At 38.2% G+C, this 12790-nt stretch overlaps 2 protein-coding genes across 4 annotated transcripts in view; one reads left to right on the top strand and one right to left on the bottom strand.

The window, feature by feature from the left end:
* LOC149839426 (autophagy-like protein) overlaps positions 1-5349 on the top strand; it is a 57697-nt gene extending 52348 nt beyond the window's left edge. For all 3 annotated transcript variants that reach the window (XM_090002542.1, XM_090002543.1, XM_090002544.1), the window contains exons 10-11: positions 3568-3615; positions 4843-5349. In XM_090002542.1, the coding sequence (XP_089858668.1) occupies positions 3568-3615; positions 4843-4920 (126 nt within the window). In that variant the 3' untranslated portion in view covers positions 4921-5349. The remainder of the gene's footprint in view (positions 1-3567; positions 3616-4842) is intronic.
* Positions 5350-6756: 1407 nt separating this feature from the next.
* On the bottom strand, positions 6757-12790 carry LOC149839425 (uncharacterized). Its single transcript, XM_090002541.1, has 2 exons — positions 11604-12790; positions 6757-7370 (listed from the first exon to the last, which is right to left on the bottom strand). The coding sequence occupies exons 1-2, from the start codon at positions 12333-12335 to the stop codon at positions 7167-7169; spliced, it is 936 nt and encodes a 311-aa protein (XP_089858667.1). The 5' UTR covers positions 12336-12790; the 3' UTR covers positions 6757-7166.

Below are 12790 nucleotides of genomic sequence, written 5' to 3'. Positions count from 1 at the left end.
TTTTCCCTTGACAAGCAATGAAAATTGATCTTGATTTAATGAATGTCATCAGAAAACTGTATATCAATGTAAATTCACCAACTAGAATGGAATAGAAGAGTATTTTCTGGTAGCTCATTCTTTTGTTTTGTTTGCTTTTCACTATTGTGGCATGTATTGTAGTCTCTGAAGGTTCTAATCATTATCTGTAATCAGCCCCAATTGGGATTGTCATTGTATTAACTAAGATCTTTAGTGCCTCCCTGATTATCAACAAAGTCAGGTCTCACAAGTGTGCTGTCTCCTCTAGTTCTTCTCTCTCCTTCAAACCATGGATGGTGTATACCAAACAATGGCCAACTTCTTTCTTTTAATATCATTTTTTCCCTTTCTTTTTAACTTTTTTCTCATTTCTCTTTCTCCTAATCCCTCCTCTTTCCCTTCATTTTCTTAATTCAGCCTTTCTTTTAATTCTTTCAACATCATATATATGTGTGTGTGCTCGCGTGCATGTGTGCTCGTGTGTGTGTGTGTGTGTGTGTGTGTGTGTGTGTGTGTGTGTGTGGTTGACTTCTTGTATCAATGAATTGATTAGTCTTTACTTATATACTCTTAATCTCTTTTTTACTTAGTCTTCTCTATGGATCCCTCTTCGTCATCTTCTATCTGTTTTCTGACATGCATCCACTTGATACTTGTGACTGTTTATGAGGAAGGTGTAGATGTGTCATCAATCTATTGACTTGCTTAGGGGACTCGGTGGAATTATTGTTTTAAAGTGTTTGTTTCAATTGGTATGCATATTATATTTAGGGACAAAAGACGATCTCTTACATTTTGCTTGTGAATAAATTAGAAAAACTAGAAACCATATAGGTTGAAAACAAAGATTCCACTCCATTTGCCCCTGTAGGTTGACTGCACCTCAACTAGTTCAACTGTACTTCAACTGTTAAATATTCACAGTTGATCATAACATCACTATTTCCATACATATTCCAGAAATGTACAATGAGAACTCTGTTTCCTATGGCTCCCCAGTGGTCACAAAAAAAGACAAGGGTTGCTTTGGTATTCCCCTGGCATACCATGGGAAAAAAGAAATATGTAGATCAAAATGGTCTTAAGTTAACCAGACACATTTAGAATCTCTCCACAATAAAATCATGACAAACAGAAAAGGGCACTTCTGAATTCATGTTATCCTTTCTGCTTTTTGTTCCATTTTTTGTTCAGTAAGATTTTGAAAAGTACAAGAAATAGTCAATCTATTTTCCGCTTCCTATTTTTCTTTTCTCAGAGGGGCTAAGTAAAGGATGCTATCATTCCTGCTAGTTCTTTTTTCATCAGTGGATAGGAGTTCTTCTTTGGATCGGGATCATGAGGAACGACTTTTGATCATTTCTAACAAATCTGCATCCTCATTATGACTACTTTTATGTCCATTTTCCTGTTTGGATACAATACATTATCTCCATTAACATCTTTTGAGCACCTTGGTGTTCTTAATAATTCATTCTTTGGTTGATCCACATGAATTCAATGGTTATGTTATGACCATCTTGGATGTATTTGTGATTAGAAGTAGAACTGATATGAATCTAAAATATGGCATTTATGGTTGATGAAATTTCTTTCATGAAGTTACAATAGTGATAATTGAGGTGGCTGTATTAAATGAATATCATGGATCAGTTAGTATAACATTTATAACAATCACAAAATTATGTCTGCTATCATTATTCAGCATGTGATATTATGAAGAATGTAATCACCTTGCCAAGGTGGTGGAAGTAAAAACAATAATTTGATCTTTTCTGGAAAAAGATAAAAAAGGAGACCTGTGCAAAATCAAGATGTGCATTTCCAGTAGAATAAATCACTAATTGAACAAACTTGACCAAAGCATCCTCATGAAAAAACAAACACAGTAAAGGGTGTTTTCTTGAATCACCAAATATTAGCACCCTTGTGGAGTACAAGTGATCACTAAGATATGCAGTGTACTTCAACAAGGTCACAATAGATAATATTGGCAAGAGGCAGTTATAATCCTGATATGATAATTGTCAACACTAAGTCAAGTAGGCGAATGAGCTTACACCTTTTCTGTTTGCAGAGGAACAAACAAGATCACTAGAAAAAAAAAATTATATTATCCTTGACCATAGAGACTCAGGTTAAAAAAAAACAATTCAATGGCTCAAATATAATAGCTTTAATTTGTTTGGATGATTAATAACAGGAAAATGAAAAAAAATAACTAAGCAGAAAAGTTTACTATTATGACCTTAACCATTATTAGGCAACATAAGAAAAGGCTTGAAGTGCTGTGTGAAATAGCTGTTTGTTTGATCAATTCTTGAATGAAGTTAAAGGACTTTTTAAACAACTCAGATTTATATATTAGAACACCATCAATGAATCATAGAGATGGTGCAAAAACAAAATGTGAAGGTTAATGAAGTGAGTGAAAGAAAAAAAGAAATAATAAGGCAAAACTCTACATGCTGCTTCATTTTTCACGTTGACATGGGGATAGTGCAGCTTTCTGCTTGTTTGTATGCAGGAAGCTGGCACCCAGCTACTATATAGCCTTCGAAGTTCAAACTTTTGACTTTGAATAGAGGAACTGTCTGAGTCTTTCATTTAGGTAGGTCTTTGAATAGTATTCAGGTGTTATCATAATCCTGTTGCAAATGTTCAACTATTGGTAAGATTCTGGTGATTCAACCAAGTAGATCAAGTGTGCAGAAGTTAATTTATGTTACCAAATCAACTCTATCTTGTATAAGAGTCATTCATGTTCCTACTGGACTCTCTCAATTTGAGGGCTATAATTTATGTTACCAAATCAACTCTATCTGGTATAAGAGTCATTCAAGTTCCTACTGGACTCTCTCAATTTGAGGGCTGTCCTAGTAAAGTTGAAAGAACCTTACCACCATCACTCACTGGACATGAATGGAAAACTCACGTGTTATCTGCAATTTTCTTTGTGAAATCATGAAATCTGTGTGGATTGTGATCTGCATGTTAATGAGGCACAATATTAACTACCTGAATCACAATTTTGGGGACAGTTCATACTTTAGCTATGGCCCATCCATGTTCACTGGGAACGATTAATAATGAAATTCTAAGAGGCAAAAGAAGAGAAAGCTGCATATTGCTACATAATAATGATTTCTTCATGACATTAACTTGCTGCTGCATTATATAATCACCCTATTTCTGCTTCATGGGTGCATAATTCTATTGTTTCATATAGTATTTAGTTATGCTGTTTAAACAGTCATGGGGTCAAAGTGGAAAATAACCACTCAATTTGCCTTGGTGTTGCAATATTTAGCATGCCATGTTCTAATGAATTATGGTCTTGGAGCCCCAATTTCTTCTCTTTTTCCTTTGTCACTCTTTCTAATTAGTTTTCTTGCTCAAACAAGCATATGAATGTCCTATCAGTCAGATCAAACTATGTTAAGTTCAATTGATATTTCCACTCGCGTCATTGGTTACAATACACATGTTCTATAATGTGCAACCTACCATATTATGCTATATCTTACCATTGTGTTTTCCTTGTAGGCCATTCCAAACTTGGGCTTCTGGCTTAGTTTACCACAACGAGCTCAGGTTTGTCCATCCTTTTATTTACTTTTTTTACTAAGAGTACTCTGTAGCGTATCTATCAATATTGTGAGAAAAGGTTCTTTTAATCTGGGAATAACTTTGCTGCTTTGCCCTCAACCCTCAATGTTTAGGGAAACTCCAGCAAGTTCACAAGCAAATATAGGACACTAATGTTGCTATAGATGTGCTCTGCACCTGCTTATGTATTAAATGTACAAGATATTTAATTCTTTGTACACGTAAACATAAAAACCATTTAAAAAACCCATCACTTTTGAAATGTTGAATAGGTGGATGAGGCAGTGTGGAAAGTAGTTGTCCATGGATCTTTTAGATATTCTTATTGAGTTCTGTTAGAGCTTTGGGCAGATGATACCTTGAATTATGCTATTTGGAGTAGCGATTTAGCACATGTACAGGTATGTTTGCCAAAAGAACTGGTAGCCTTTGTGGTTGTTAAAAGGAACCTGTATTCTACGGATATGTAAGCCCACTTAAGGGCTGTCCTGCTCTGCACCAAACAGTAACTATGGACTGCATGAGGATATTTTTGTCTCAATAAAAAAATAATTGTAGACAAAATATCCTTAAATACAAAATTGGTATTATACAGTACAAAACAACATAATTTATCTTGATAGGCCCTCTATTATGCAGTTATTGATGAAACAGTTCATCTATTCATCTCAAATAACATCTTTTCTGCTTTAGTACAGCATTTGGGTCATTTGTGCTAAGTCTTTGTGGATGCACTTATATTAATTTTATGTAAAAGGCGAACATGTCATGCAACAAACTATACGATCACACCATTGCAAGTTTCAGATACTCTTGAGCAAGTTTGGTTAGTGTTTTAGCATGTTACCTTTTACTACTGTTATATTCCAGTTTACTGCCATCTTGTATGGATCTGGGAACGTGTCCTTTTAAGGTTGACCAACCAAAGGATTGCCTTGTTGTCCTCTAGTTTTTCTTAGATGAATGGTCATGGTTGTAGTCATGTTTTTGTTTACATCTGGAGCTGAATCTTATAGAAAAAGTTTTACTTCTGCAATCTATCAGGATGATCTTCTGTATCATGTTCAAGACTGTTCTTTTACCTCTTGTGCAAGATTGTGAATGCATATTCACTGTCACAATCTTGTCACTTGCTGTTACTCTTTGGAGTGCAAATTTCTATTTTTAGGATGTCTTGTAACTAACATTATCTTCCGTATGCCTTTTTTGCAGATACTCTTTAGTTCTTTAGTAAGAAAAGTTACAGGACGACCTCAGGCTGTTTGGGGTTCCTATTCCCAGATCAACTAAAGAAATTTAGGACAAGAAACTTCTGTGTGTTCGACACTGCTTCCTAGCTGCATAAGCCTGCAAGAATTGATCTTTTGGATGGTGGTCTGCTTGACTTATCCACCAAATTGAGTCTATCATATCTCCAAAAGCAAGGCTCTCTATCAAAGAGACTAGTCCTTGGAAGCAAAAGTTGGGTAAGCAACGAAGACATTCAATCGCTTCCTACATGGGAAGTATTTTTTTGCTAGCATGTGGGAATAGCAATGTGTGCTCATTTTATTGTCCAACAAAGCAATAACTAAATATGATTTTGATGATTTTTTAAGTTGGGAGGGGTTTATTGGTAGTAGTAACAGCTGATTGATGTAGCCCCTCTCATATTTGTAAGGTCTTGTATGAGAATATGTTGTGCGCATTAATAAAAGCAATATGGAAATGCTAGGTTTGTCTCTAGCTCCTGTCATTAAATAAACATAAATGAAAATGTTGCGTTTGTAGGTACATCCAATGATTACCTAAGTTATTTATCCTGCATTCTCTCGAAAATCTGCATATGACTACCTTGGAGGATTTTTATAAGTTTGTTTATAGGTGATAATCAATTGATGCTACTCGAGCTCAGTTTGGATTTGAATTCTTAAAATCTCTTTTGAGCTCCCACTTATTAACGATGCAAGCTCAAACACATCTCATGTTTGAAAAGAAATTAAGCTTAGTCCAAGCAACACCAACTTTGGCTCGAACCTATTAACTTTTTTTTTTTGGTAGTCAGGATTAGGCTTATCTATTATTACACCTTTATTTTTATTTTTTAAATAATGTTTGATATCATACAAATTTTTAGTTTTAAATTCTTCTTCCTTCACTTAACCCATGGTAAACCTTCTCGCCATCTTCAATAATATTATTTTTATAAAACAATTCTCTTTAGGCTCATATTCATCTAACAAAATCCAGTTTTGACCGTCTTTTAGAACCATTTTATTGCTTATTATACCATGGAGCTGTCAGTGCACGTCACCTTGTGATGGGACGTTGCAGGTTCAAAACCCAATGGTATGTTGAATAACTGGTGGGGGTCTGCCTAACCCCAGCTTGTCTCGAAAAAAAAAAAACGTTTTCCTGCTTTAGTAGCCAAGCTTGGAGATGGCCACCATGGAATTCTAACCTGACATCCGCGGGTTATCAGTGTGACCTTACCATCCAACCATCTCATTGGATCCCAACAAAGCTCGAACTTGATACAAAGTTAGTGAACAAAATCAAATCAAGCTCAAGATTTGTGGGATAAACACGAGGCAACCACAAGTTTGAGCTTTTCTTGATGAGAAAAAAAAAGGCTGCTTGAGGCAAATACAGGTTTGAGCTTGAACTCGATATTTCCTAACAAATCAAATCTGAACTTAGAATTCGCTACAAAAACAGGTTCTTATAAAATGATTTTTTTGATAGATTTCTTGGTATTACATACAGAAAAGCGATTTGATTGGCACAGCAGAGCCCTGGAGATGGCAATCAACCTGCTCAACCATCTAACTTGCCAGAAAATGGCTAGAATTTGCAAAGTTCATGTTTGTACAGTTTTTACGGCTAATTTTCAGTAAAGAAATACTTGTCCCACTATGGCTTGACGGCGTACCAAACATATGGGTCATATAAACAGGTGGTTGGTAGGAGCTGCCAGTGCACGTCTCCCTGTGGTGGGACGTTGCAGGTTCCAAACCCCAGTGATACGTTGAATAGTAACCGGTGGGGGTCTGCCTAACCCCAGCTTGCCTTTAAAAAAAAATCACAAAAACAGTTGAATTATATGATGTGTGTGTGAGAGAGAGAGAGAGAGCTAAGAATAAATATGAATAAACAATCTACATTCCCACCTAAAGGACAACCAAATTTGCAAAATCAGAGAATGTCAATTGGATGGAGATGCCCAAACAACGCAGTAGCAAAACACGCATCACAGACGGCTTTCACTTCTCTGTCACATCCTCCACCAAACCGATCAAGGTGATCGCACTTCCCAAGTGAAGCCAGAGGTCTCTCCTTATTTCCATCACAACAAGAGGAATAGCTGAATCATCCATCCATGTGTTTGAACCTACATCTCCTTGATTGTAACAATCAAGCCATGGCATAGCATGAAATTTTTATGGTCTCCACATTAAGCTGTGGAGAGAACAATAAATGATGTTTGCCATAGACTTGATGATACAAACTAATGATACAAGTGACAGAGAACACTAGGGAATACATTTTAAAGAGGATCATGTATCGTTCTCATTGATGTCTTCTTGGAAGAAGGCCTTGGCTGCTTCATATGTAGACCAGCAGATGGCTGCAGCAGGTGCATGGAATAACATTCTTGGTCTCCATCCTTTTATCAAGCTAGCATAGCCCTCTTTCTGAACAATCATTTGGATCACATTTCCAATTGAGCTGCTAGTGAATCTATCACAGCCACAGACGCCCTGGAACAAAAACATGGCACAATTATCCAAACGCTGACCAGCTTGAATAGCAAGAGGATTTTGGAATATCAAGCACTACAGAGCTCTAACAATGAGGCTCACTAACCAGAAAAAACTAACACATCATATAAAATGATCAAGATGGTAAATATACTGCTAAAAACAGCAGAAAAATAGTAGTTTTGCACTGATCAATTTTCTCTATATTAATATATTCACATAAAATATTGCTGTCATTGATTACATGCCACCAGCATCTCTCAGGATAGAGCGTTACTAAAGCCACTTGATCATGCCATACAGCTATTTACAATAATCACACGTATAATGGAAGCCACCTACAACAAATATCACTCTTGTTCTGTTCCATTATCAATTGCCTTGCCACTGTGAAACAATATACCTATCTGGGCAATCTGTTGGTTCAAAACCATGTTAAAATAGCTGCCCTTTTTGGGAAAGAAGGGTTAAACAACAATAGAAGCAACTTTGTTGGGGATCGAACCCAGAAACATGCATATTCATCCCACCTAAGTCACATGGACATGACTGAACGGACATAGAACACACCATTTTTGTGTAGTTTCTGGATAAGAGCATATAAGGGGACATGACAAGTAAATCAGATACACAGACTGCAATTGAAACCATACAACAGACATTGGAACCATCTGCACAATTGAAACCATAAAACAGACATTGGAACCATCTGCACAATTGAAACCATAAAACAGACATTGGAGCGCCTGCTCTATTTTGTGATCAATTACCATAGGCCTACACTTCTACCAGTAGCAGTGGTGTTATCAAACTTCAGGTGTTAACATGTAAAACTATTTACCACATTTAAAGGTCTGGACAACCTAACTGAGCATAATTTGTTTGTGAATTATAAAGCTGTTCTATTACCCTCTACTGGTCAACCAAATTCCCAACAAAAAAAAAGTTCTCTACCATCGAATACAAGAATAGGATGCAGAAGCGCTTGTATACAGGTTAAAATAAATGATAGCCATCAAATATGTTGCCCCAAAAGCCACATAAAGCAAATAATAATTGAGCCACCGCTTCCCTGCTCCATATCAAGGTGCACTTGCTCTCCAATTAGACTCTAGTTTCTGGAAATACAAAGCCAATTCACAGCAGGCACACCTACTCATCATGCACACCTACTCATCATGCACCCACTATACCAACACACATGCACGTAAATGTCATCAACACATGCTATAAGTCTAGTTATAACTGCATTTGCATATGCAGTCTCCCTCATAGTTGGCAAACTCGTGACTCAGATTCGGATCGCCCAACCCTTGACTCGCGAGTCAGCGGGTCGAGTCGGTAACTGGACGAGTTAGGACTGCATTTTCTAGTGTTAACATATGGAAAAAATCAAAATAATGTATAATCACTAAATTTAGCACATGACATCAATGACTAAACTAAGCTATATAAGTATTCAACTATACATAGTTGTTAATATTTATGAGTTAAAAACCTATGATTCTTTATAACAAGTATTCTTTTATAGGCATTATGCATTAAAATCACAAAATGCATGAAAAACACATAAGAGAAATGTGGATTAGCCATCCTGAATCAGTGACCCAGTTGGGGTTCGATCCGGGTTGACTCGGGCGATTCCCGAGTTGACTCGCTGGGTTTGCCAACTATAGTCTCCCTGTTATAGGCATAACTTCCTCTAGAAGGTAGTATGCATTGAAACACAATCATGCAAAAGCTAACATAAAGGCCTGTTGCTAACAGCGAACACATGAAGCCTCTCTCTCTCTCTCTCTCTCTCTCTCTCTCTCTCTGTTTTAGACATAACTTCCTCTAGAAGGTAGTATGCATTGAAACACAATCATGCAAAAGCTAACATAAAGGCCTGTTGCTAACAACGAACACATGAAGCCTCTCTCTCTCTCTCTCTCTCTCTCTCTCTCTCTCGGTAAGCTCCTAGATTAGACTAATCACTCCATAACATTGAAAGAGAAACACTCGTCAAATCTAGTTTTTTTTTAATCCCCAGGTAATAAAATTAGAGATAACAGGAAAAGCTTTTTGGCAAGTAAAACACATGAATCTGTCATACCTTGGTTAAGATGCTATAACCCAACAACCATTTGCCTGTCACATGCCCTAGGAATACCACTTTTGTAGACACAATGTTACTTTACACTTCCACTAGCTGTTACTCTGCTATTTAATACCATTTTAACCTTAATGCAATTTCTACTGACAATAATTCTTGCAAGGACAGTTCTGCCATTTTCTTCAACCAAAACATTTGACACAATGAATTAATTTCCTCTTACCAGGCAGCAATGACAGGGCCATAACTGTTACCCATGTTCTTTAATAGCTATAGCTATTAAGTTACTGCTTGTTTGATAACACCTATTACTCAATTCTCTAATACTTCATGAAATCCTACTCAAGTACATAACTTGATCGCTGCAACCAACCATTATGACATCCATTCTTTTCAAACATGGCTTTAGGGACTATAAGTGCAACTTGTTCACAAAATTAAGTACCGTTAAGAATGGAAGTATCAATAATTTCCATCAGCTCTGTATGGTTCAACCAGAAAAGAACTTGCATGTTCAACAATCTGGTGTAAATGTCTAATATAGTGCCAGATTATGATGAATCTATGTTTCTCTTTTCATTACAAAGTTCTCTATTCGCTAATATCTTTATTAAGCTGACCCATTCTGTCTCTTGTATATATGTCATCCAAATCTCCTCCTCTTTGAGTTCTAAACTATTACTCACTTCACATGCCATTACTGCCGATATTATCCACGAAAAACCTTGCCTCAATTTCTAATATTTTTCTTTATGTTGTAAAATTCCTGCAATCTGTAAACCGCTCACAGCACTCCACTATTACTGGATAGAGGCTACACCTCTATCATGCTTTGTTTGCAATCACAGTTTTCAGATCTAACCATGTAAAAGGAATAATGTATGAGAAGCAACGATCTGGAACCGAAAGAATTGGGCCGGAATCCCTGGAAAATACTCCCAGCACCTCCCTTTCCTATCACAGCTACCAAGAGGTGTTTGTCCAGACTAGTATTTTCTTATCACAAGAATAAAGAAACTTCCCATCTTTGTTACGAGTTCACTAACTTTACAAGCCCTGTGCAGATATTTATCATGATACACAATTTTATACACAAAACAAACCATGATACATACAGACGTATGCTGACAAGTATTATTTTGTTGTAAATCGAAGATCCATCAAATATGACACTGCTTAAGGTTTCGGCCATAGTACGCATACCATCCTTGTGCAGCAGTCTGAAAGCATACAATACCCACCTGCTACTGGCTTGTGATTCATACTTTCTATGAACCACAAAACCGAGAAACACAAGGTTGTGGTTCTCACTGCTTTCTACTAATCAAACACCAAATAGCAAAAAAAGAAAGGTTGCCTGAAACCAAAACAAAACCTAGAACAAATTTCTCAAGGTTATTATCAATAACTATGTGGCTATTAACTAACAAGGCAATCCAAATGCACCCAAAGTCGCTACTGCCTACTTACAGTAAGGATACAAATCAGCTAATCTTTCAGTATCATATAATTGAAGGCTATCCAAGAAAAACATGATTGAAAAAAAAAGAGGGGGCTTCAACAGGTCCCAGAGGTGGAGCAAGGAGGCAACGGACAACTAATTCCAAGACAAAGAAAGACCAAAATTAGGAGATAAACATGTCAAAAGTGAGAACAATGATAATAATAAGCTCCCCAAATTAAGAACAAAATTTTACTTCATGAAACACGAGTGAAGGAAATCAAGATTGAAATTATCATTCTATACAAGTAAAAGCAACAAGATTTAACCAGCAAAAGTGTTAATAATGGATTATTCAGGCAAATTGCTTCTCATATATGGATTTGAAACCATTTCCAATTTAATCCTTCTAGAAGGAAATCTATTAAATGAAAACAATAAGACAACACACACACACACCTCACAGAAGGAGAGATTAAAAAAAAATAGTGCCATAACTATAACACAAACACAATAACATATCATACGGTTTCTCCTTTAACAATCAAACCAAAGAATTGAATTATGGGAGAAGCCCATGATAACAGCAAAGCTTCAAAAAGCGAATATATGCCAACAATCAAAAGAATTTCAATAACTCCAAAACAATATTCCCATAAAGATCAAAGCTTGAGCTTCCCATGATCACCAACAATACCTGGCATTGTAACCGCGTCTTAACGACATCCAATGGAGTCGTAACGATGCCCGCAAGCGCTCCTGCTGCTACCCCTGCGGTCACATGAACGAGAAGCCGCTCCTCGCTCGCGCTCCCGGGGCTGATCTCCATGAGCGCCCTCTTGGCAGCCTCATAGGTAGCAAAATGGACGGCGGTAAAGGGTGCGTTCATAACAACGGTGGTCCTATAGGAAGCATAAAAACCCTTCAGACCCTCCTCCCTCATTATCCTCCTGATGCAATCCACCACGCCCCTGTAAGGGGTACTCTTGAGCTGCAGCCTCTGCTTCACAACATCCATGGGGGTGAAAACCGCATCGCTCGCGACGGTGGCAGCCACGCCAGAGACCGCGTGGGCAAGGGGGTGGTGGCCGGGCAAATTCCCACCAAGGAGCGACTTGCACCGCTCATAGACAGAGAAGTAGACGGCGTGGGCTGGCCCTGCGCCGAGACCCATGGCGCCGATGCCCCGATAGAGACCGATGGCGCCTTCGAGCTTCACGACGGATCGGAGCGCCTGCCCGACGGAGCCGCCCGAGCCCGAGGCCAACACCTGCATCCTAGTCTTGAGGGTATCGATGGGGAACATGGCCATGTGCTCGACGGAGCCGGCGATCGACCCGGCTACCATGAATTGCCAGAATTTCAGGCCGTCGTGAGAGACGCCCTCAATGCCTTCGTCGCCGGCGAGGATGGCAGCGGCGTCGGCCATCGGAGAAGGGAAAAGGAAGTGGGTAACGGCGATTTGGGGGTTAGGGTTTTGGAAGCAGGTGCCTGCACTCTGTAATTGGGGTTAGGGTTAGGGTTTGCCTCCATACAGAAACTACCAACTCGAGGTTTTTTCAACTAGGAGCATCACATCGGTTGGGTGCTATCACATCCATTCGTCCAATTCAGGAGACTATGGATAACGATGTAAAAATGGGGTGTAGCAATCAGACTCTGCCTTTTGCTTGTGTCTTTGGAATTCCAAAAAGGAAAGAGAGAGAGAGAGAGAGAGAGAGAGAGAGAGAGAGAGAGAGAGAGAGAGAGAGAGAGAGAGAGAGAGATGGCACAAAAGATATATTGGAGATGATGGTGGTGATGCTCTCTCTCTATCTCCCTCTGTGTGTGTGTGTTTTGATGTTGATACTTTGATAAAACAGTGCCTTGCTGAAGACCAAAAAG

The sequence above is a fragment of the Nuphar pumila genome, chromosome 4 (assembly GCF_984573655.1).
Source record: "Nuphar pumila chromosome 4, dmNupPumi1.hap1.1, whole genome shotgun sequence".
Taxonomy (NCBI): domain Eukaryota; kingdom Viridiplantae; phylum Streptophyta; class Magnoliopsida; order Nymphaeales; family Nymphaeaceae; genus Nuphar; species Nuphar pumila.
This window is presented reverse-complemented; position numbering and strand designations above follow the sequence as displayed.